Source organism: Rhineura floridana, chromosome 20 (genome assembly GCF_030035675.1).
Source record: "Rhineura floridana isolate rRhiFlo1 chromosome 20, rRhiFlo1.hap2, whole genome shotgun sequence".
NCBI lineage: Eukaryota > Metazoa > Chordata > Lepidosauria > Squamata > Rhineuridae > Rhineura > Rhineura floridana.
The window spans coordinates 3,831,836-3,855,526 of NC_084499.1; the positions used below are offsets into that span (position 1 = coordinate 3,831,836).

Here is a 23,691-nt window from a genome sequence, read left to right on the forward strand (position 1 = left end):
CTGTTAAAATTGAATCATGGTGCTCATAATCATTCCCATACATTTGCAGAGGAGCAAAATAAAAAACACCAGTGAACACCTTCATTTCTCAGAAGTAAGTTCCACTTAATTGAATGGAATTTACTCTCATGACAGTTGCTGTTGGAGGTCACTGATTCATAGGGTCGCCATAAGTCGTAATTGACTTGAAGGCACATAACAACAACAAAGGCATGTTTGGGATTGCAGCCTTAGACTGCTAAGCAATTTGGGGGGGGGGGGGGTGTGTGTGTGTGTGTGTGTGTGTGTGTGTGTGTGTGTGTGTGTGTGTGTGTGTGTGTGTGTGTGTGTGTGTGTGTGTGTGTGTGTGTGTGTGTGTGTGTGTGTGTGTGTGTGTGTGTGTGTGTGTGTGTGTGTGTGTATGTATATATATATATATATATATATATATATATATATATATATAAGAGGGTTGAGTTGCAGGAAAATGACAATATTTATTGAAATGTGAATCTTGTAATATAGAGGGGGCAAGTCAGAGTATCAAAACAATCCTGGAAAGTTCTTAACTAGTTAAGGAAACTGGTTAAATTTGAATAAAAGGGTATCTCTTTTCTGTGCAGAACCAGGTGAGTTGTGCTTGTACACCTGTTAGTTAGTTCAAGAGGATCAGAAATAATTCTTTCAAGCCTTGGGCAAACTTTATTTTCACTACAAATCATTTGGAGAAAATACACACGAACATTAACCAGGAAAATAGGATATCAAAACTGCCATTCCCATAATTATGCATTGATGCTTTGGAGACAGAGCAGCCAATGAGTGACCTCTTGCACACACAACTCTTTTAAGAAGGAGTGGAGAGGGGAAAATAAGCCTTTAAACAGCAAGTGATGGGCCACCATTCAAATATATACTATTCTGTTAAGCAAGAGCTTGTAGCTGATTATTAACACACCAAAAAGTTTACACCCAAATTTACAAAAAGCCATAAGCTAATAGATCATATGATACAGTAAACCTAGGTCAGATTAGGTTACTATAGAAACTGGGTATATACCATATTTTGCCATGATGGATAAAGGTGACTGGAACAATGTTGGTGGCAAACTTTTACAATAAACGGGGATGGGGGGAGGACATGGTACTTAATAACTCTAAAACAGGCATGGTGTTACGAAGGACCAATGCCATCCTGGTGGCACATCCACTGCTCCAGGTGGCTAATGACAGTAGCCATGACACCAGATTCCCATTGGACCAAACAGTGTGGATCCTACCAGGGCTGTGGAGTCGGAGTCAGAGAGTCAGAAGCAATTTTGGGTGGAGTCGGAGTCAGAAGAAATGTACCGACTCCGGCTTCAAAATAATATTATTTTATTAATATTAATATACATTTGCCATTTATGAAGGAGTCGGAGTTGGACAGTAGAAAAATAGAGGAGTCGGAGTTGGAGTCGAAGGTTTGACGTACCAACTCCACAGCCCTGGATCCTACAGTAAAGCTATGCACCGTACAAAAGCAAAAGCTGCCTCAAAATAGCATCAGATCGACTGGGAACTGGGGGCATTAATAGGTGCTTAAAAGCCTTGCAGCACAGGCCCGCGAAACAAAGTTGCCTCTGGCCAAATGAAGATTGTGGGTGGCTGGGAAGTGACTGCATTTTGCAGCATGCCCAGCTATCCTATGCATAAAGTAAACTATTATTGTTATGATGATGATGATTTAGAAATGTAGGAAGCTACCTCATACCAAGTCAGACCATTGGTCCATCCAGCTCAATATTGTCTACACTGACTTGCAGCTCTCCATGGTTTCAGGCAGGGAATCTTTCTCAGTCCTATCTGGAGATGCCGGAGACCTTCTCCATGCAAAGCCGATGCTCTACCACTGAGGTAGACTGTAGCCCTCCCCTAAAAGGAGGGGGAAGGGCCAAGAAGGATGTCCCCACCCAGAGCCACCTTTTCACAACATCCCTGCTACAGACATCGTAACTGAAACACAGGAGTTGCTCCCAATGCATGCTGCCCCATCAGGCTTAGGGAGAAGACAGAGCTAAAGGTGCAGATGTCTCCTTTTAAACCCTTTTTTATTTTTCACCCAAAATTTCTGGCCTTTTTCACCACGTGTCATTGAGTACCAGATCTCTAAGGCCTCTTCTCACCAGACGATTCATCAGCACTTAGCAAACTGGGAAAACGAATATATATCATAGTTCTGTTAACTGAACACAATTGCACCAATGCCAACGCGCAACAAAAAGTTCCAGATATTTCAGTCAGAAGGAACGGAGCGGTATCTTCAAATGAGACCAGCTGGCCTAGTTAATAAGTCACATAAGCTCATTTTGGCCTGCAATGAGGTCTTGGGTCTTAGTCGGTCCCTCTGTCACCCTGATTAAAGTTCAGACATCTAAGACAAACATAAAAATCATGAAAGAAAAAGCACAATAGTGCTGTCTCAGGCCCATACAAACAAGATTTCATGCCATTTCCGTGCTGTCGTGCAGTTTTCTTGCCGCAAGAAAAATTAATAATCTTTAATTAAATATTGAATTCACAGTTGTCTCCACGAAAACCCCATTTGTCCCAGAGTTACCCATCGGATGAGCAAAGTGTTTTTCTTTCAAGATTTAGGCTCAGGTTGCCTTGTAAATAAATATATAATGATAATAACCTAAAATAAAAATGAGGTGGTAAAAAAAATGTCCCCCAAATTAATTTTCTTCACCCCACACATCTAGTTACATAAGTAATTTGTGACCCCAAAGGAATAAAGGCTGTGAACGCACCATACATTTAAAACATATCGAAAGCACATTTCACCCCCCCTCAGAGAATCCTGGAAACTCTAGTGTACTCCTTACAGAGCAACAATTCCCAGCACCCTTCCTATGATTCTTTGGGGAGGGGGGGAAATCTGCTTTTGATGTGCTTTAAATGTATGGGGTGCATTCAATCAATGGAGAAAAAAAGATTTTGTTCTGTTTCCTTTCCTGCTCAGAGGATATTCACAAGCAACAGGATATTCACAAGCCAGCACGAACGTCATCAGTGGAAATACTGAGGTGCATCAACATGCCCAGTGTGTGGCACTGGGGGTCTGAAATGGAGGCTGGCGTCAGTGCTTTGCAAAGAGTCTGCCCTTACCATCACATGCTCTTGGCCTTCCCCTAGTCGTAGTCTATTCTGACTTCGGTAATGGAGTCAAAGGCTGCTTTGTCTACACTGCTTCTTCCGTGCACGGACGTCAGGTGCTTCTTGAGGGCGGATTTGTGCTTGAAGTCCATGTCGCAGCAGTGGCACTTGTAAGGCCGGTCCCCGCTGTGGATGTTCAAGTGGTCCTGCAGGGTGCTTTTGGCCGTGAACGTCTTCAGGCACACCATGCACTGGAACGGGCGGATCCCCATGTGGCCGCGGATGTGCCGGTTCAGGTTCTTCTTCTGCGTGAAGGTTTTGCCGCACTGCAAGCACAGGAACAGCTTGTGCATCTTTAGATGGCGGAGATAGTTTTCAAGGTGGAGGAAGCCTCTGGGGCACTTTGGGCACTGATGCCTCCATGAGTAGCTGGACTCCTCTGGATTTTGGAACCCGCCTGCAGCCGTTGTGGCCCCTTCCGGCTGCTCACCGCCAAAGCTCTGGAATGGACCCCCTGGCACTTCAGTGATTCTGCTCTCCACCGTCGAATTGATCAAGGAGTGCTGAGTTTCGGGGAAATACAAGTTTGATTTAGAAGAGGTGCAAGGTTGCGAAAACTGCTCACCTTCCACACTAGGTCCACTGATGGAATCCATTCGGAAAATGCAGATTTCATCGTCCTTGTATCCTATCTCAACCGTCGATATCTCAGGGCTTTTGACTTCCTTCCTTTCTGACATGAGGCTTTGCATGGGCAGCGGCTGAAGGTCCCTTTTTTCCTGTTTGATGTGATCCTCTACATGAACAGGGCTGTCTTCGGAAATCTCAATGATTTCGCAGTCTTTATCTGGGCAGCTGCCCTTGCCTCCCAATTCCATGTCAGAGGAGTGGCATTTCTCGGGGCTTGCTCCATTGCCCTCCACAGAAGCGTCGATTTCAAGATATCTGGACAGCGCCTTGGTACACTTTTCCACAATGTGTACCATCTGTAGGTAACTGGCGGCTGTGAGGTATTTCAAAAGCTCCTTCTTCTTCACCTCCAAAGTGCCAGTGTAGCAGGACAGAAGCAGTTTCCTGCCCACCTCGGCGCTCTGCAAGATGGTGATCCGCACCTGCTCAGACTGAGTGAGCAAAAACTGGTCCCTCATGAAGGTGGAGCAAGCGGCCAAGATCACCTTGTGCCCGTGGAACTCAGTGTCGTTGATATATATCGACACGTCACAAAAGAGGTTCTGCTGCCTCAAGAGATTCATCTTTTGCAACACGGCATCTCCCTGTTGCTCAAACTGGAAATGGAGCACGTCTGAGTCAGCAGCCATGATGGTGATCCTGTTGCGGGGTGGGGTGCGGGGAGAGAAACAAACGAGAACAAATGGTGTGTGGTGAAAGAGGATAGACAACCAGTGTGATCATAGCAGTTACAGTGTCAGGCTAGGACCTGGGAGACTAGGGTTCAAATCCCCATTCAGCTATGAAGTGCACTGGATAACCTTGGGCCAATCGCTATCTCTCAGCCTAACCTACCTCACAGGGTTGTTGCAAGGATAAAATGGGGGAGGGGACATGACTATGTTTGTACGCCACCTTGAGCTCCTTGGAGGAAAGGTGGGATATGAATGCAATAATAAAAGAAAATAAATCAGAACCTGTTCTCCCTTTCTTATAGTAGAATGCAGGACCATACAAGGAAGCTGGAGGAGGAGAGATTTGTGACAGGCAAAAGGAAAGACATCTTTACACAGCGCATACTTAAAATTATGGAGTGGATGCCTCGTATTTAGAAGGCTTTAATACAGGGTGAGCCAACACATGCATCCTTCCAGAAGCCTAATAAGGCTGTGAGCAAACTAGTCGCCAGAGCAAAGCGTTTCCATTGGCCACGCCTGGAAGGGGAACAGGTTGAACTGCCAATCCGTTGCGAAATCTCTTTGAAATTGATTTTAAGTAAACACACACACACACTCCAGCTCCTCCCACCAGGTTTTACAGAAAAAAGGTGTGAGGTTTGACTAGCATCCGTTGTGCGCCTCCGTTTTCTGAAGAGAGAAGTGGAGGCGCATGGGAACTGGCAGATATTTCTATCACCAAAACCCCACCAATTTTGGTGGTGGGGAAAAAAAAGTATTATTATTTATTAAATTTATATCCCGCCCTTCCTCCCACTAGGAGCCTAGAGTGGCAAACAAAAACACCAAAAACACTATAAAACATCATAAAAATAGACATTAAAATATATTAAAGCAAAACATATTTAAAACATCTTAAAAAAAAAAAGCTTTAAAAACACCTTAAAAAGCAATTCCAACACAGACGCAGACTGGGATAAGGTATCCACTTAAAAGATTTGCTGAAAAAGGAAGGTCTTCAGTGGGCGCCAAAAAGATAACAGAGATGGCACCTATCTAATATTTAAGGGGAGGGAGTTCCAAAGTGTCGTTGCCACAACACTAACAGAAACAGTACTGGAGTGGGAGGAGAATGCAAATGTTCTGCATGTTGCGCGTACAGCGTGCAAACCCATGTCTGGTACATGGTCTCTAGAAGGTCAGGCCAAAAAAGGGAAGCTTCCATTGCTTTTAGAGGAGATTAGACAAATTCATGAAGGATCAGGCTCTCAATGGCTGATGAAAGTTAAAGAGGAAAGCACAAAAGCAGGACTATAGCTAAACGTCAAAAAGACTAAAGCTCTGCTCACGGCTGGAATTCGATTCCAACGGAAGGAGGAAGTCGAATCTCCGGTAAAAGGGGTTGAGGTCCACTCAGCCTTCCATTCATCCGTGGTTGGTAAAATGAGTACCCAGCATATGCTGGGGGGTAGAGAAAGGCCGGGGAAGGAACTGGCAATCCCACCCCATATATACGGTCTGCCTAGTAAACGTCACAAGACGGCACCCTAAGAGTCAGAAATGACTCGCACTATAAGTGCGGGGACACCTTTACCTTTTAAAGTTGACAATGAGGACATTGAACTGGTTTTGACCTATAAAGCCTTACACGGCTTGGGACCACAATACCTGATGGAACGCCTCTCCCGATACGAACCCACCCGTACACTACGTTCAAGATCAAAGGCCCTCCTCCGGGTGCCTACTCCAAGGGAAGCTCGGAGGGTGGCAACAAGGGAGAGGGCCTTCTCAGTGGTGGCCCCCAAATTATGGAATGATCTCCTTGACGAGGTGCGCCTGGCGCCAACACTGTTATCTTTTCGTCGCCAGGTCAAGACTTTCCTCTTCTCCCAGGCATTTTAGCATGTGTTTTTAAATTGTTTTTATATTGTCTTGAATTTTAAAATTGTGTTTTAAATTGTTTTTAAAATATGTTTTTAAATTGTGAATTTGTTTTAATGTTTTTGATTGCTGTAAACCACCCAGAGAGCTTCGGCTATGGGGCGGTATACAAGTGTAATAAATAAATAAAAATAAAAATAGTCATGACAGCTCTGTACCACCTCTAGGACCAGAGGCGGCAGGGTGTGATTCCCAGTCATGCCCTGCTTGTGGGCTGTATTTCTTTTGGACACCGTGGGAAACAGGATGTTTGACTAAACAGGCCCCTGGCCTGAGCCAACAGGGATCTTCATGTATTCTTAAACAACAAGGAGTCTTGTCGCACCTTAAAGCCTAACACGTAGCATAGGATGTCATGGGCTACAGACCACTTCCATCAGATGCATTAAGCATTCATGAGGCTGATGGATTTCCACTCCAGATGGATAAATCTGACACCTACCTTTGTAATTTCCAGAGATTTAGCTGCGTCAGTCTCTTGCAGTAAAAGAACAAAGAATCTTGTGATTTTTAAGGTGTTACAAGATGCTTTGTTGTTTTTGCTTCGAAAGACTCATGCAGCTAACCCTCTGGAAATTATTTTCTTAAAACATCCAACAAACCAAGAACCTACAAAGAATGCTTCCTTCTGATTTTGACACTTTGCCTTATTCCAGGCTCCTTCGCTCTGAGGGCTCCATCAGAACTGATCCATTCTAAGCGATTGCCAGGATAAGTTACCAAGTTTTGCCATTACCAACATCAAACGGGAACACAAGTTCATTTACTGCCCCCTCCCTTGGGGTTTTCGCCTAGTTCTCACAAAGACTGATGAGGTGGTTGACTATGAGCATTTTTATGGAAGGTGGGGTATACAAATTTTGAATTAATTGCTTTCTGAGCTTCATCAGACTAGGGGGTGGAAGCTCATATGAGTACCCCATCCATAAAAATCCCTGCATATAGAAGCCCATCTGTCAAGAAAAATTATCATAGCCTACTCTTCTTCCTGACAAGCTACTTATCTACCTGCATCTTGTGAATGCTTCCCTGATGCATCCTTCACCAACCAGGACCCTTCAACTCTCCTTTACATCCTACTTCTACAGACATCAGCAGAGTCACCCTTTTATCATCATCATTATCATTATTATTTCCATTTCTTTCTCCCCCCCCCCCTCATTTCACCATAAGGTCCCAGGGCAGTTTATATCAATTTAAACTATACTATACTTACTATATTTAAAATGGTTTAAAACAAATTACAGCCAGAAGAATAGGGTGGGCATCATATATAAATAAATAACAAGCGTCAAAGGCCACTACTAAGGTGCATATTCAGCCTTTGCCGAAAACTGACGGAATATGACAGAAACTGCATAATGAAGGTTCTGGAAGCACCGCTGTGGGGAGGGCGATCCAAAATTTAGGGGCTGCCACACAGAATGCTAGATCCTCTGAGGGTGGTCTGCAGGGAAGGAGGTTGCTTTTCAGATATTCCCCCTCCCCGGGTCCAGCATCTGCTTCCAAAAAGAGGGCAGACTTCTGTCTCTTTAGCAATTGTGCAGCAAAAACAGCTTTGGCAGGTGCAGCAGCAACAACTCCTTCTTCTGCACTACGGATGGATAGTGCCCTGCTCTCCACCTCCTCTTTTTGCATTTGGCCCGAGAGGTGTCAGGCCAACATTTGCTCCAAGGATGGAGATGCTTATTCCAGGATCTGCTTTGTTTGTGACAACCCCCCCCCCATTTTTTCCCTGACATCTCCTGAAACCACTGAGACCTGCCACCTGACCTGCCTGGCCCTCTTGGCCTCCCCCCCTCCCCGCAAAATCCTCAGTTCCCTGCCTCACCTTGCTCACCGGCCGTTGCAGTCTGTGAGGCCCAGCCTGGATGCTCCCAGCCACGGGTACAGCTGGCTCAGGCACAGGAATAAACTTCCGGAGTTCCTCCAAAGCATCTTCTCCCACTTAACCCGGAAAAACATCCTCAGACACACACACACAGACACACTCTCCAAATGCATGCACCCTCTTCCTTATTGGCTGCTTCTGCAGCTTTTTCAACCAACAGGGAGGGAAGAGATGACAACACACACACAAGGAGCATCTGGAACACACACAGCATCTAACTCACACACACAGACACAGCATCTCAACGGTGCTTGGCTGACTCCAATATTGCATAGATTTTTTTGCCAGCATTGTAAGTGTATCTTTACATTAAGACAGTTTATGCCCTCGCTTTCTTGTAAAACAGTACTTTCTACATTTATCTCCCGTACCAAATATCTATTGCCCATTCCCCTATACATAGAACTCAACATCCCCCACCCCAAATATTTTCTTACCAATATCCATATGGCTGCCAGTGTATTCACTACCAGTTTCTTGCACGCGTCTGGAGCTGGAGGTTATATTTCATGGGTTAAATCTATCCAACAGTATAATTGTGGGGTTGTTGGTTTATTTAATTACAGCATTTATAAACCACTTAATTAAAAAAAACACTTCTCAACTGGCATGTAATATAAAAACAGTGAACAATATCATTAAAACAAAAATACAACATAAAACCAGTAAAACAGCATACAAAAAACAAATAAAACACCCAGAAATTCATACACGGAAAAACAGGGTCCGCTCAGGAAAAATGTATGTCCTGTGATCTTGTCAATCCAGAAAACCCTTTTAATCTTGGCACTTGCTTGGCTGATGACATGAGACCGGCCTGCCTTGCTGAAGCAGATAACAATATATCATTTCTCTCGCAGGAGTCAGAAATCCAGATCTCTGGATACCACAACCAAGCTGCACAAGCGGAGATCCTTCAGCATGCTTACTCAGAAGTAAGACCTACTAGAACAAATGGGATTTCCTTTCATATGAACATGATCAGGTCCCAACCATTCATTCATTCATTCATTCATTCATTCATCCAAATAGTTATATCCAGTGCTTTTTTCTTTGTAAAAAATGAGGTGCCAGTCAGTATTCATATCTTGATACAAGGGTTGTGGATGCCAGCGCAAAACAGCTGCCACAGACAGCAAAAAAAGATTTGCTGATACCCCATACTGGTACCATTGCAACCCAACTCGCCGCCCCAAATCTCCATTGGTTATATCCCACTTTTCCAATGCATCTCAGGGCATTACTCAGAGCAGCTAACAGCAATATAAATAATAATAAATAAACAAAATATAGAAGCCAAACAATATTTAAAAAGTTTACTACATTAAAAAAAGCCCTAAACAGGCTCATTCACTGTGAAAGAATGCAGGGACTGCAGTGGGAGGCAGTTGCCTCACATTATGGTGCTGTGTAATATGTAAGTTTTATTTATTTATTTATTACATTTGTATACCGCCCCATAGCTGAAGCTCTCTGGGAGGTTTACAACAATTAAAGTTGAGGATGGGGAACAGACCTTTGGCCCTTCGGATGTTATTGGACCAACGGTGTAGTCCAGGAATATCTGGAGGGCCACAGGTGTCCTAATTCCCTTTATCTTAAAGTAGAATTGGAAGAGGCCTGTAATGCCATCCAGTCTAACTCCCTGCCCTGTGCTCAGTGCAAGAATCGAAATTAAAGCCTACCTGACAGGTGGCTGTCCAGCTGCCTCTTGAATGCCTCCAGGGTTGGAAAGCCCACCACCTTCCTAGGTCATTGGCTCCATTGCTGTACTACTGTAACAGTTAGGAAGTTTTTCCTGATGTTCAGTTGAATCTGGCTTCCTGTATCTGGAGCCTATTATTCCATGTCCTGCACTCTGGGATGATCAAGAAGAGATCCTGGCCCTTCTCTGTGTGACAACCTTTTAAGTGCTGTTGTACCTCCCCTCTTCTCAATGTAAATCATGCCCAGTTCTTGCAGGCTCTCCTCATAGGGCTTTGTTTCCAGTACCCTGATCATCCCTCCTCTGAACCTGTTCCAGTTTGTCTGCATCCTTCTTAAAGTGTGGTGTCCAGAACTGGGTGCAGTACTTAGATGACACCTAACCAGTGCTGGGTAGAGGGAACTTGTACATCACGTGATTTGGAAACTATATTTCTGTTAATGCAGCCTAAAATAGCATTTGTCTTTTTTGAAGCACATTGCACTGTTGGCTCGCATTCAGCTTGTGATCAGCAGCAATCCCAGCATCCTTCTCACATGTAGTATTTCTGAGCCAAGTATGTCTCATCTTATAACTGTGCACTTGGTTTCTTTTTCCTAGGTGTATAACGTTGCACTTATCCTTGTTAAATTTCATTCTGTTGTTTTCTTTTTTTTTTTTTACAATAATTTTTATTCAAATTTTCATAAAACATACAAAACAAAATCATAAAACATTCAAAGACAAAAAACAAAACAGAACAAAAATTATTAAACAAAAAAAATAAAATGTTGACTTCCCATTTGTCGCAGATCAAATCAGTTGTAGGTCTACAATATATAACAATCCTGTCTCTTAAATTATATTATAAAATCACTTTCCTCCAGTAGTTATCTTAATTAATCATCAAATCTCATAAACATTACTTTATTCTTTCCACAAAAAGTCAAAGAGAGGTTTCAATTCTTTAAGAAATATATCTATCAATTTTTCTCCAAATAAACATGTCGATTAATCCATCTCGTTAATAATAATAATAATCTTATTGTCATAACCATAGTCCAAATAAACATATCGATTAATCCATCTCATCAAAATCTGTTAGGTCCAATAATTTCAATAGCCATTATTCCATTATCCATATTAATTCCATCTTCCATCTTCAATAGTCCTGTTAAGTCCAGTAATTTCAGTGTCCAATCTTCCATTATCAGTATTTCATAATAATCTTGCTGTCATAGCCATAGTCATATAATAAGAGTCTGATGGGAATTTCCTCTATCCCAAATATTTTCTTACCATCAATTCTGAATAAGTTGCTGAAATATTGTTGTAAAGTCATATCTGTGTTCTTCTTTTTTACAAAATGCACTGGCTCATCTCTTGAGAGTTTTTCCATTGTCACATGGCTGCAGTTAATTCCATAGATTTTCTCTATATCAAGCTCCATCACGTCATTCCAGTCCAGAAGATTATCCAAGCCATTGATAACTTTATCTCTAATATCTTCATTAATTTCTTCAGAGATAACGTTAAATTCCAAACAGTAGATTTTATTTCTAATATCCATAAACTCCAGATCTTTTTCCAATTCCACATTTGTTCCAATCTCCAGGGCTTGTATCTTCCCTTTATTTTTTCTTTTCTCATCTCTGATCTCATTCTCCTCTCTCACAGGATCCCCTATTTCTTTAAGCTCCTGCGTCATTTTGCTCAGTTCAGTTTTCAGCTCCTTACTGCCCTGTCGCAGGGTTTGTTTCGTTATCTCAATCTCATCCATTATTTTCTGAAACATAATTACTTCCAGATTCTCAGCCACTTTCTTGATTGCCATTTTTAAAACCACGAAAACAAAACAAAACAAAAATAAAGAAGAACCACTTCTTATTTCAGCAACAATTGGGTTAATATTCCAGGCTTGATGACATCACAGTATAAACAGAGCAGCCTGCCTTATCTCTCTATGTTCAAGAACACAAAACAAATTTAGTTCCCAGCATCAAAACAGTTAGCGGCGTCGTGAAGAAGCAGATTCGTCAAAGTAAAATAGACCAAAAAGAGAATAGTCCCAGACAATATAATGTTCCTCGAAATAGAAATCCCTCTTCTGTTTATATCTTTAGAATGCACTTCCAGGACAGCTTTTTGCAATAGAAACAGAGATAAGCTGTTAATTTCGTGAATAACAGAGAAGAGTTATAGCTCACCGAGAAGTTCTTTAAAGCTGATTCATTTGACAAATCTCTTTTTGCTGCAACAATATAAATCAAGTAAAAAAAATAATAGAAAGAAGGGTGCTTGCCTGTTAGTCCGTTTTCTCTTTGAAGAAAAGATAAACGTATCGCATTAATCAGATAGAGCTTGTTCGGAAGTCCGTCTGGCATTGCTGGCTGGACCTTTTCTCATAAATTAATGAAATCCAGTCCTCCCAACAAAAACAGGCTTTTGAGGTTGATCTCTACGTTTCTCCCTGCCTGGGAGAAATTTCATCAGTCAAAAAAAATATGTTCTGACTGATTTATATCTGAATAAGCTTCTTTTGAGGCGGGAGCCCGTCTCAAAAGCAGGCACAAGCGAAGTCACCCTTCCCGGAAGTCCATTTCATTCTCTTGTTTTCAACCCAACGCTCCTGCCTATCAAGGTCACTCTGAATTTTGTGTTCTGTCCTCCAGTGTATTAGCTATTGGTTTTAGTCCTAGAAGTGGGCTATGCAAAGATACAGAATGATCAGCATTTTTTTTAATCTTAGCCAAACTCATCAACTTGCTGCCCTCCCCCTGCAATGTTTTGAATTGCAATTCCTTTCAGTGTCATCCCACATGGCTGCATTTATTTATTTATAAAATTATTTCTATACTGCCATATCATAAAATATCAAGGCAGTGTACAACATTAAAACAAAACACATTAAAATACAATGCAAATAATAATTGAAGTGACTGGCAAATCAACAGACATTTTTAAAAATTAAACAGCTGCAGAGGCCCGTTGGCATGAAAAGTTCTTTAAAAGTCAAAAGTGAGGGTGCCTGCTGAATCTCTGCTGAGACTGGTGACACTGAAAGCCCCACTTCCAGCGGAGGCCAGGTAGGCGTCTATAACATGGGGGGCAATTAACAGTGCTCCTTTGGACGATATCCGTGATTGAGCTGGGATATAAGGGCTCATTCACTCCTTAAGGTATCCTGGATCCAGGTTGTTCAGGGCTTTGTATATCAACACAAGAACCTTTAAGCTGGCCTCATAGCATATGGTCAGCCAGTGCAGATGTTGTAGCAGAGGTGTCATGATGCAGATGGCTGTTGTAGTCCAAAACATCTGGAGGGTACCAGGTTGAGGAAGGCTGATCTAGTCCATCATTATCTTCAACAGTTGCTAGCCAGATTCTTCTGGAAAGTGATAAGCATGGCATGAAGGTGAAAGGGTGCCCCAGGCACCTGGTGTTGCCCAGAGATAATGTAAATCTTTTAATCTTATTTTTTTTAGTTTTCTTTCACTTTGTTTATATAATGTTTATATTGTCTGCGCAATACACACTTGCTGTATTTTAAATATTGTGGTTTTATCATGTTGTACACCGCCCTGGGAGCTGCTAGCTGCTATAGGGCGGTTTAGAAATGCAACTAAATAAATAAATAAAAATAAACGATCACTGTTGCTTACAGAGACACTTGGAGTACAGCAATCTTCCTTACCGGAGTGGGGGAATGACCTGTGGCCCTCCAGATGTCAACACTATAATTTTTGATCATTGGCCATGCTGGCTGGAGCCAATGGAAGTCCAACATAATCTAGAACAGCCTTTTCCAACCTTTGGGTCTCCAGATGGTACTGGACTACACTTCCCATAATTCCTGACCATTAGCCACTCTAGCTGTGGCCCATGGGAGTTGTAGTCCAGCAATATTTGGGGACCCAAACGTTGGAAAAGGCTGATCTAGAAGGACCACTTTACCGAATCTTTACTGCCTTTACCAAGTCTGGACTGGTATTCCCTGCAATGGCTGCCAGTGGCCCCCCAGGGTTTCCAGAAGAAGGGTCTTGTCCCATCATTTCCTATCTAGTTCTTTCAGTTGGAGGTGCTGTGGATTGGACAGAGGAATTCCTGCATGCAAAGCAGGTGCTCAGCCAGTGAGCTGTGCCCCTTCCTAGAATGCTTCAGGCTATGAGGCTCCCATGTATATATTCTGTCCCAATGTTCTGTGCTCTGGCTGGCAGCCAAGGTCTCAGCCCTCCAAGATCCATTCAACTGGAGATGTCAAGGGCTAAATCTGAGGCCTTCTCTATGAAATTCATGTATTCTCCCGTTAAGCAATGGCCCGTTCCCCAAAATACATAGATGACCCGGCTGCCGTTAACAAAGCACTGGGACCGAATGGAAAATCATCCGAAGTTAAAACACTTGTAAGCATCAGAGGGTGCAACAGAGCCAGACCTCGCCAATTCATATGTCTACACCAGCTGTTGGTAGCTTATTAGTCAATGATACACAACTGAACAGGGATTGGAATATTGCTGCCTGCCGGAGGGAAAAAATGAGCTTGCTTTGGTTTGAATAACCTTTCATATAAAATCCAGCACCAAGATTCAGAACCCTGACCTTCCGATCTGAGTCCCACCAATTTCCCTGTCAGGACTGCTGGCCTCCTTGCATCATCCACCAGTTGCCCAACCTCACCTCAGACCCCAAGAGGAGACCATGGGGCCTTGTTTACCACACATCCTAAAGTCCCCTTTCACATCAGGCATCATGTCCACCAATCCCCTCCTTGCCATGTTTCCAATCCCTTTTTTAAAAAAAATTATGGTAGGGGCCTCTGAAGCGTGACAGGACTCAGCATGTCTTAATCAAGCCCTAGGTTTGTCTGAAAGCTCTAAGCCTCTACTCCTCTCTCTCTCTCTGTGTGTGTGTGTGAGAGAGAGAGCACTAACTGTGATTACTCAGTGAAGGAAAAGCACTCTGCACATGTGCAAATGTGGTCTTGCTGATGATTAGGCTTCTGTTATATCCAGCACTGAAAACTGGTCCCTGAACACAACTCCATGTGTCCTGCGGATTATAATGTCAATTGTTAAATTTATCCTATGTCATCAGCATAGGTGGCTTATTATTATAATTATTCGCCCTTCACCCAGAGGTCCTAGGGTGGGTTACATTTTAAAAACACATAATTAAAAACAGTTAAAAACATCCTATACAACATCACAGAAAATAGGATGAGTCCTAAACATACACATCTCAGGTGTCGAAGGCCACGGATCACACAAAGTGACATTTCACGTTAGGAGGCGGTGCAGTTGTTTTATTTTGAAGCTACCATGTTGACTCTGTAAACACAATGATGAGTGGTCCTTTGGCCTTGGGTACAAGAATAGATTCACAGATAAAAAGCAGCCCCTGTTCTCTCCAAAAGGGGCAATTGCAAAGCTTTTGCCGTACACTAATTGGCAAGGGGCCCAGCCCATTCCCATTGGCTGATGTGGGGAAAGGGGGAGGGTCATGCTGGCTGTGGCTCCACCCACATTTCATCAAGAGCTACCCACCACACACTGTGGAGTTGCCACATATAATAAATAAATAAATGCAGATCCAAGTCAGCAACCGTTTTGCTAGAGACGCGCAAGTGAGACACAAGACCTGGTTTGCATGTAATGCTAAGCCAGCCATGGCTAAGCATGGTGTGAGCATGCGAGTAGTCACATCACCTTGTTCCTCCTGCATTCCTGCTCCGCTACTCAGAGCTAAGCCACAGCGAGGCTCCAGACAAACCACGACCAGTAAACCAAGAACAAACCATGGCTGAAGTTCATGGTCTGTTTGGAGCAAGGCAAACCACGAACCCAGGTTTGGATGCAACACTAAGCCAAACCATGGCTTAGCTCAGGTAGCACAGCAGCAGCAGAACCAGGGGAGAGGCAAAGCACCCACCTTTTTTTTGCTGAGAGCACCCGTACACTAGCTCATTCACACTTAGCCAAAGCTTGGCTTAGTATTATGTGCAAACATGGGCCAAGGAGGATGGGAGAACAAAGAAAGTGTGTGTGTCCATGTGAGTGCTTAAGTGGCACTCTCTTTTTTTACTTCTCATGATGCCAGGAATTTATTTGGCTCCTGGGGGCAGAAATTGCCAGTCCCCTTAGTATTATGCAAAACCAAATACCATCCTTCCTCCCAGGAGGTCAGGGCAGCACAGATGACCCTCATATTTTACTGTTTAGTCTCACAAAAACGCTGGGAGGGAGGGCCTGCCCCAAGGTCACTCAGTGGAGAGAATCCCTGTCCCATTCCCCTGCTTATATCTCTAAGGCCACAGGAGGACCCAACCAGAACGCTGCAGAGGGCCACCGAGCCCAGGGTCAGCCTGAAAGAGCCCAGAAACTCCCACCCTGGTATACTGACCTGAAGAGGAGGAGCCAATGCACGGATGATGGGCTATAGCTCACACCAAATGTTTAACCATTATTTGATTTCTTAAGAGTTCCTTCCTCTCACACGTTACACAGATGAACAATCCCAAAGGGTAGCTTGGGGGGAGTCAAGGTCACAACCTTCTAACTGCTTTGAGTTCCTGTACCTTTAAGAGCTCTGATGTGCTGGAGGCATGGTAAGTACTCCTTACGCCAATGGTGTCAGCTCCACCCACCCTGCCATCTGTACCAGCACCTCTAAATGATCTCTCGAGCGCCAAGAGGGGTTTAAGCACCAAAAGAGAGTAAAGGTGCGCATGTAAGGCACAAAATGAAGTGGAACCAAACTTTAATACACGTGTATTGTAAAGCCAACATTATACATCCACCCTAGGATGGGCATTGATTTGTTACTGTGTGTAGAATTTTATTAGCGTTTTTATGCTGGCTTTACAATGCACATGTATTAAATTTTGGTTGCACTTCATTTTGTGCCTTATATGCGCACCTTTACTCTCTTTGGGGCATTGTGTTTTTGTTAAGGTTGATTCAAACGTCTAAGCACCAAACTCCACACAGAGGAGAGAATGACCCAGACCTGGGTACTGACAGTTAACACTGTGAAAGGCTGGGATTGAGGGAGAGATCAAAGACCAAGGAGGGGTGAAAAGAGGGGAGGTTGCCGGTGAGGACAGGTAAGGTGCAGGAGCGAGTCTGGCAGAGAGGGAGCATGGCTGGTTGGCTGCTGGACAGAAAAGTAAAGGCCGCCGCAGATGCCAGGAGCAGCGTGAGAGAAGGCCCAGAGAGAACAAGACAACAGGGGCATGCACATTTAACCTTTCTAGTCTAAGCACAAAGGGTGGATGGTTGGGACTGGAACTGAGGAGAGACCCAAGAGGTAAGCATCACATCCCATAGCAAAGGGAACAGGCAGCTTACCCACTGCGCCAGCCAAACCATTCCAGATTCCCCACTCCTAAAAGCAGCACCGTCTCCCATTTTATATCAGGAAAGTGACTTCACTCACAGTCAAACAGGGTTAGGGATGACGGTCGCTTGGGGTTAAGAACAGAAGGCAAATACCCAATGTTTTAAACAAACAATACATACTACCCTGAACACGCCCGATCTTGTCTGATCTCAGAAGCTAAGCAGGGTCAGACCTGGTTAGTACTTGGATGGGAGACCACCTGGGAATACTGGGTGCCGTAGGCTTAGAGGAAGGCAATGGTAAACCACTTCTGAATACCTCTTACCATGGAAACCCTATGAATACATCCAAAAAAAGACACCTAGGGTCGCCATAAACAATAATCGACTTGAAGGCATGTAACAAAAACATTTTAAAAAATTGCAGATGGACTAACAAATATTAAGAGCTTATAATTATCCAGTGCTTTCCCCCAAAAAAGAACTCAGGGTTTTTTCCCCAGCTTAAAAACTCATCGGGGATGGGACGTTACCTGCATTTACCCCCTCGGCCCACAAACTGGCAACTGCTTCTCAGTGGCCCACTCCAACTACCCTTTGAAAAAGGGGGTCAGCCAGTGCTGCATTTGCTAACTATCAAAGGAAGCAGGCCTACGCCAACTCTGCTCTTTCCACCATAGGGACAAAGACGCTTGGAGTCACCAAACACATTAACCCACTCTAGGGCAGGAGCGGATGACATGCTACAGTTTTTGTTCAGCTCCAGGCAGCTCATCTGGCAGAGACTTTGGGGCTGATGCCTGAGTCAAGGCCCAAAGCAGCTCTTTACGGCTCTCCCCGCTCCAGTGCTCACAGACAGACATTTTGGCACCCATTTCAGTTCACGCAGGTGCTTTCACTCCGTAAACTGAGCACCGCTTGTGCCAGCTGCCCGGCATCCAGCACCTGGCTGGCGTCAGCTTGCTGGCCGCCTTTCGAGTCCACCCCCGAGCTGCAGCTGAAGGAATCGAAGTCCACGGTGATGTCCTGGGAATTCCTCTCGTTGGCATTGTCAAAGCTGTTCTTGCCGTGGAGCTGCTTCAGATGCTTCCTCAAGACGGGCTTGTGGGCAAAGACCATGTCGCAGTAGTTGCACCTGTGGGGCTTGTCTCCGCTGTGCAGGTTGAGGTGGTCCTGCAAGGAGCACTTCTGCGAGAAGGTCTTCCCGCAGATCTTGCACTGGAAGGGCTTGATCCCTGCATGCACCCGCATGTGCCGGTGGAGGTTGCCCTTCTGCGTGAAGGTCTTGCCGCACAGCAGGCACATGAAGAGCTTGTGCATCTTCAAGTGGTTGGCGTAGTTCTCCAGGTGCCGGAAGACGCGCGTGCACTTGGGGCACTGGTGGTGCCACTGGAGGCCTTTGTCCACCCCCCGGTTGCTGGGGCCAAACGTGTCTTTGGAAGTCATTATGAGGCTGTCACCCCCCGCGTACGAGAGGGCGTAGTTGTGGAGCTGCCCATGCTCCAGGTCGCCCACTCGGTTCTCCACGGTGGAATTGATGAGGGAATGCTGGGGCTCTGACGAATGGAGGCTGCTCTGCTGCGCCGAGGAAATAAACTGGCTCTGGTCCTTCTTGCTTCTGACCTCCGTAACCTCCCCAATGGACTCCACCTTCACGATCTGGATGTCGCTGTCATCCATGTCCAGGCTGTTCTCAGAAGGTTGGATGCAAGGAGAATCTGGCTGCAAGGAGTCCTCGTCCTCTTCTTCCTCCCTCCCTGCCCCTGGGTGCTCCTTTAGCACTGAAGAGTCGGTCTGAGGTTGCTCCGCTTCCTCTTTGTTTCCAAGCTGCTGTTTTGGCCGGATGAACTTCCACAGGGCCTGTGTGCAGCGCTCCACGATGTGGCTCATTTGAAGGAAGCTAGCTGCCGTCAAGTAGTTCACCAGCTCCATCTCCGGAAACTCCAAGATGCCACTGTAGCAGGACAGAAGCAGCTGCCTCCCAACCTCCGAGCTCTGCAGGATAGAGATTCTTACTTCTCTGGAGTTGTTCAACAGGAACTGATCCCTTAAAAAGGGGGAACCAGCGGCAAAGACGATCTTGTGGCCATGAACCTCAAGGTCATCTATGCATACTGTGACGTCACAAAACTTTTTCTCTTCCCTCAGCTTGTCCATTTTCTGCAGCATCGAGTCACCGTAGTTGTCGAACTTGAAGTGGAGGCTCTCGGCTCTTTCAGACATGTTGACAAACCTGAAGGGTGCACGTATGGCACAAACAGAAATAATGTCAGGACTGTACCAACTTAAAACCAAAAATGCTTCAGACAGTGGAAATACAATGGCAATCTGGCATTTTCTTCCCCTCAAGGGATTGTATCCAATGCTAGTCTAACTCAGAGTAGACCGACTGAAATTAATGAACATGACTAATTTAGGTCCTTTATTCTGAATGGGTCTATTATGAGTAAAACTTAGTTGGCTAGAAACAAGCATGTTACATGGCTTGGGGCCACAATACCTGATGGAATGCCTCTCCCGATATGAACCCACCTGTACACTACGTTCAAGATCAAAGGCCCTCCTCCAGGTGCCTACTCCAAGGGAAGCTCAGAGGGTGGCAACAAGGGAGAGGGCCTTCTCAGTGGTGGCCCCCAAATTACGGAATGATGTAAGTGACGAGGTGCGCCTGGCGCCAACACTGTTATCTTTTCGGCGCCAGGTCAAGACTTTCCTCTTCTCCCAGGCATTTTAGCATGTGTTTTTAAATTGTTTTTATATTGTTTTAAATTTTAAAATGTTTTTAAAATATATTTTTAAATTGTGTATTTGTTTTAATGTTTTTGATTGCTGTAAACTGCCCAGAGAGCTTCGGCTGTGGGGCGGTATACAAGTGCAATCAATCAATCAATCAATCTATCAATCAATCAATCAATGTCATCACAATAATTACTGTTTTTTGTCTTTCCCTGCCTGCTCCAAACCCAATCTTGCTGAAAGAGGAAATGACTGTGCACGTTATCTGTTAGAAAGTACCTCAGACATCATTTGCAGTGCAACCCTGAATGCATTTACTCAGAAATAAGTCTTACTAAATTCAGTAGGCTTTACTCTTCAGGTAAGTGTGCACAGGACCCCAGTCTTACAAACCAAAACCAAGAAAATAAACTGAAGAATAAGCGGGGTGCTTCTTTTTTTTACTACTGTAAGGATAGCGCAGTTCAGATGCATCATCTCACCAGTCCTTATTTAAGGCTTAAAACCCCCAGTGATATCAAGATTGAAATAAGGCAAGGCATCAGCAGGGGGCACCACAAAGCAAATAGCAGCAGCCCTCACCCCTGGTGGCTGCTATTTTAAGTAAAAAGAAGAAGGAAGAGGAATGCAACACCAAACTAACTGTTAATGAAATATGTAGTGAGGTCCATTGTTAAGGGCAAATGCAGCTAAAACAGTATTATAGCACAGGACAGAATCAGGCTGTCCAACTCTTATTAAAATCAGAGTTAGAGGAATGGCCACAGCTCAGGGGGTGAGCATCGGTTTCCCACACATATAAAGATACCAAAGAGACCACAACTCAGTGGAAGAACACCCGCTTTGCATGCAAAAGGTCCCAGTTTCAATTCCCAGCAACTCCAGGCAGGGTTAGGCGAGACTCCCAGCATGAAACTTTGGGGAGCTGCTGCCAGTCAGTGTAGTAATTATTAATAATTAGTAATTAATAATTGTAGGCAATCATGCGTTAGGTGGACCAACGGTCTCAGTATACAGTAGCTCCCTACATACCATCTAGGTTGAGCGGCTTGGTTAAGGCCATCTCAAAAACTCATAGCACAGGTGAAATATGACTTGAGGGCTTCCCACCTGGAGTCACTACTTCCCTCACCTATGCCTCGCAGAGTGCACCATAATAACCTTCTAGAATTCACTGCTGTAAGATATGGTTCCTAGTTGAGGCAGCAGAGGAGAGGTCTTATCCATGATTGGCAATAACAGTACAATGGACCTTCCATGCTCAGAGGCAGTATACCAGACAACAGTGACAAACAGAGGTGAGAGGCCATCAGCTGTATGCCCTGCTTGTGAGCTTTTCAGAGGCATCCCAACATAGGCTGTTAAAAAAGCAGAAGAAGGTAACAGGAAGAGTTCTGCTGGGTCAGGCGAAAGCTGCATGGAGTCCAGATGCACCCTTTTCCCACTAGCAGAGTGCCAAGAGGGGAGGGAGGGCTGATGTGGTGGAGACTCATGCCCACCTTGTGGGTGCTTCTGGTTGGCCACTGTAGACAGCGGGCTATATGCGCCTGAGCCAGCACCTTGGCTCTTCTTATAGAAGTTAGCCTCCCCATTACCAGCATCACTGGGATGGTACTCCTCTGAGATAGCCTGCCTCTCCACACTCTCACAGCTCATCACCGGGCGGGTACTCCTCCAAGATAGCCTGCCTCTGCATAGGGAGGTTCCATCTGACTCTCACAGCTCATCACTGGGTAGGTACTCCTCTGAGATAGCCTGCTTCTGCACAGGGAGGTTCCATCTCACTCTCACAGCTCAGGACTAAGACCCTCTCCTCTTCCTCAGTAAATATGTCTACGCTGTAAGGCTTGGCACTCTAACCATGGTGCAAAGAAGAAAAGGTAAACAAACCCTCAAAGTGCAGCCCACTCACTCCCGCTCCACCCAATCTTGGCCAAAACATGCTCCCCCCCCCGCAGCATTTAAGACGACAGAGCGGGTGGTGGTGGTGGAGGCTGTCATGAACAGCGCTGGGGTCGCCGAGCCTCCTGACACTCTCCCTCCTTCCCTCCCGTCATCCCCGAAGCGCTGCGTTCTTCGCTGGGTCTTGTGGCCGCGAGTTCCGCCAGCCAACCACAGAGGGGGGAGAGGAAGAAATGCTGCGCCTCTGGGCTGCGGGGCGCCGCCTGGGGAGGAGCCCGCTCACCTCCTCCTCCTCGCCGCCGCCTCCCCCAGGCGGTGCAGCCCCGGGGCCGGGCGGGGCCGGGCCGGGCCGGGGGGGGAAGAGACAGCAGGAGAGGAGAGAAGCGAAGCTTTCCTGGGCAGCTCAGCCGCCGCCCGGAAGCAGCGAATTCCCCCCCTCGCGCACTTCCGGTGCCGCTTCTTCCCTTCACGATAGCGAGAAAGAAAAAGGAGAATCGGGGTTGCTAAGGGAGAAGGCGAAGGAACCGGAAGTGGTACCCTCTCCTCGGCACCGGAAGTGGTCGGCCCGAGGCTTCCGGCTGAGCCCCGGTCACGTGACGGGGTGCCCCGGGATCAGCCGGGAGGGGGTAACTGAGACGGCCTGACTGAGGCCTGGCGGCGGCGGCTGCACTGCTGCAGCTGCTGCTGCTCCGGCGGCTGCTTAAGGAGGAGAAGAAGGAGAGGAGGAACTGGAGGCCTGCGCGAGGGTGAGGCTGAGGCTGGGGGCGTGGGAAGGCCCTTGTGCTGGCAGAGGGATCTCCTTCCCCCAACCTGAGGGAAGCGGGGAGACGGGGCTGGGACCTCAGAACCTTTGGCCCGTCTACCTCAGTGTTGCCTACACTGACTGGCAGCGGCGGCGGCTCCTACCCCCCGGGTTTCAGGCAGGGGGTCTCCCCCAGCGCTACCTGGAGTGCCCCTGGGGACCTGGACCTGGCTGGCGCTTTCTGCACGCAAAGCAGCTGCTCTAGCCACTGAGCTCTCGTGGCCCTTCCCCGCCATCTAGGAGGGGAGGCTCTGGAGCTGCCCTGCCTTTTTGGGGTGGGGTCTGTTTTGTGTGTGCGTAGTGGGGGGGGACCTTCGCGGGGGGGTCCTTAGGTCTGAGAGGAAATGGAGGGGCGGTGTTGTGTTTATTTGAAGTACGTGTTGTTGTTGTGTAATTTTTGTTTTGCTTGTTTACAGCAAGTACCTGCTGGTATAGTACTTTGTTGTAAGTGTTCATAGCAGGGGTGGGGGACACTCTCTCTCTCTCTCACCTCCCCCCTCCCCCCTCCCACCCAGTATTGCTGGACTCCAGCTCCCTTAATCTCTGGCCATTGGCCATACTGGCTGCTGGGAGTTGGAGGCCAACAGATGTTTGGAGGGCTCCAGTTGCTGTATTCATGACTCTTATATCCTATACAGTGCTGTCCTATACAGAGCTGCTTGTGTTGAGTTGAGTTCAGTGGGGAAAAACTTACAGGTGAAAAGGAACTGGATTGCAGCTGCTGCAGTGATGTTAACATTGCATATTCTGACCTGCCTTTTGGCTGGCCAAGATTGCTTATATCTCTGAAAATCGGTTAGAGGTTTTATTTATAATAAAGTGGTATATACATTCTCTTAAATGAAATTGAAAATACATTACTCTGGGGCTGTTTCTGTTACTTTGGCTGACACCTGCTCTGTAGTAGCATTTCTTCTGGGCTCTTCCCCCACCCT

The 23,691-nt window shown here is 45.7% G+C and overlaps 3 protein-coding genes and 1 pseudogene across 6 annotated transcripts in view; 2 read left to right on the top strand and 2 right to left on the bottom strand.

Annotated features, from left to right (window-relative positions):
- Positions 1-710: 710 nt before the first annotated feature.
- On the bottom strand, positions 711-8,307 carry ZBTB6 (zinc finger and BTB domain containing 6). Its single transcript, XM_061603826.1, has 2 exons — positions 8,236-8,307; positions 711-4,446 (listed from the first exon to the last, which is right to left on the bottom strand). Exon 2 carries the CDS (start codon positions 4,434-4,436, stop codon positions 3,153-3,155), a length of 1,284 nt encoding a protein of 427 aa, XP_061459810.1. The 5' UTR covers positions 4,437-4,446; positions 8,236-8,307; the 3' UTR covers positions 711-3,152.
- A 4,680-nt stretch (positions 8,308-12,987) lies between these two features.
- ZBTB26 (zinc finger and BTB domain containing 26) lies at positions 12,988-22,919 on the bottom strand. 4 transcript variants are annotated; one of them, XM_061603551.1, is made up of 3 exons: positions 22,899-22,919; positions 15,213-19,549; positions 12,988-13,415 (listed from the first exon to the last, which is right to left on the bottom strand). In XM_061603551.1, the coding sequence occupies exon 2, from the start codon at positions 19,537-19,539 to the stop codon at positions 18,193-18,195; it is 1,347 nt and encodes a 448-aa protein (XP_061459535.1). In that variant the 5' UTR covers positions 19,540-19,549; positions 22,899-22,919; the 3' UTR covers positions 12,988-13,415; positions 15,213-18,192. The 4 variants fall into 4 exon arrangements, with proteins under 4 accessions (XP_061459535.1, XP_061459531.1, XP_061459533.1 ...); XM_061603547.1 differs by lacking the exon at positions 22,899-22,919 and adding an exon at positions 22,238-22,494; XM_061603549.1 differs by lacking the exon at positions 22,899-22,919 and adding an exon at positions 21,943-22,231.
- On the top strand, positions 17,482-17,601 carry LOC133374034 (5S ribosomal RNA; annotated as a pseudogene).
- The window catches only part of RABGAP1 (RAB GTPase activating protein 1), a 130,517-nt gene continuing 129,325 nt past the window's right edge, over positions 22,500-23,691 (top strand). The window contains exon 1 of the mRNA XM_061603546.1: positions 22,500-22,700. The gene's annotated coding sequence lies outside the window, so the exon portion shown is untranslated. The remainder of the gene's footprint in view (positions 22,701-23,691) is intronic.

Coding starts and splice junctions, on each gene's coding strand:
- ZBTB26 (XM_061603551.1), bottom strand. CDS start 19,539: ATGTCTGAAAGAGCCGAGAGCCTCCACTTCAAGTTCGACAACTACGGT.
- ZBTB6 (XM_061603826.1), bottom strand. CDS start 4,436: ATGGCTGCTGACTCAGACGTGCTCCATTTCCAGTTTGAGCAACAGGGA.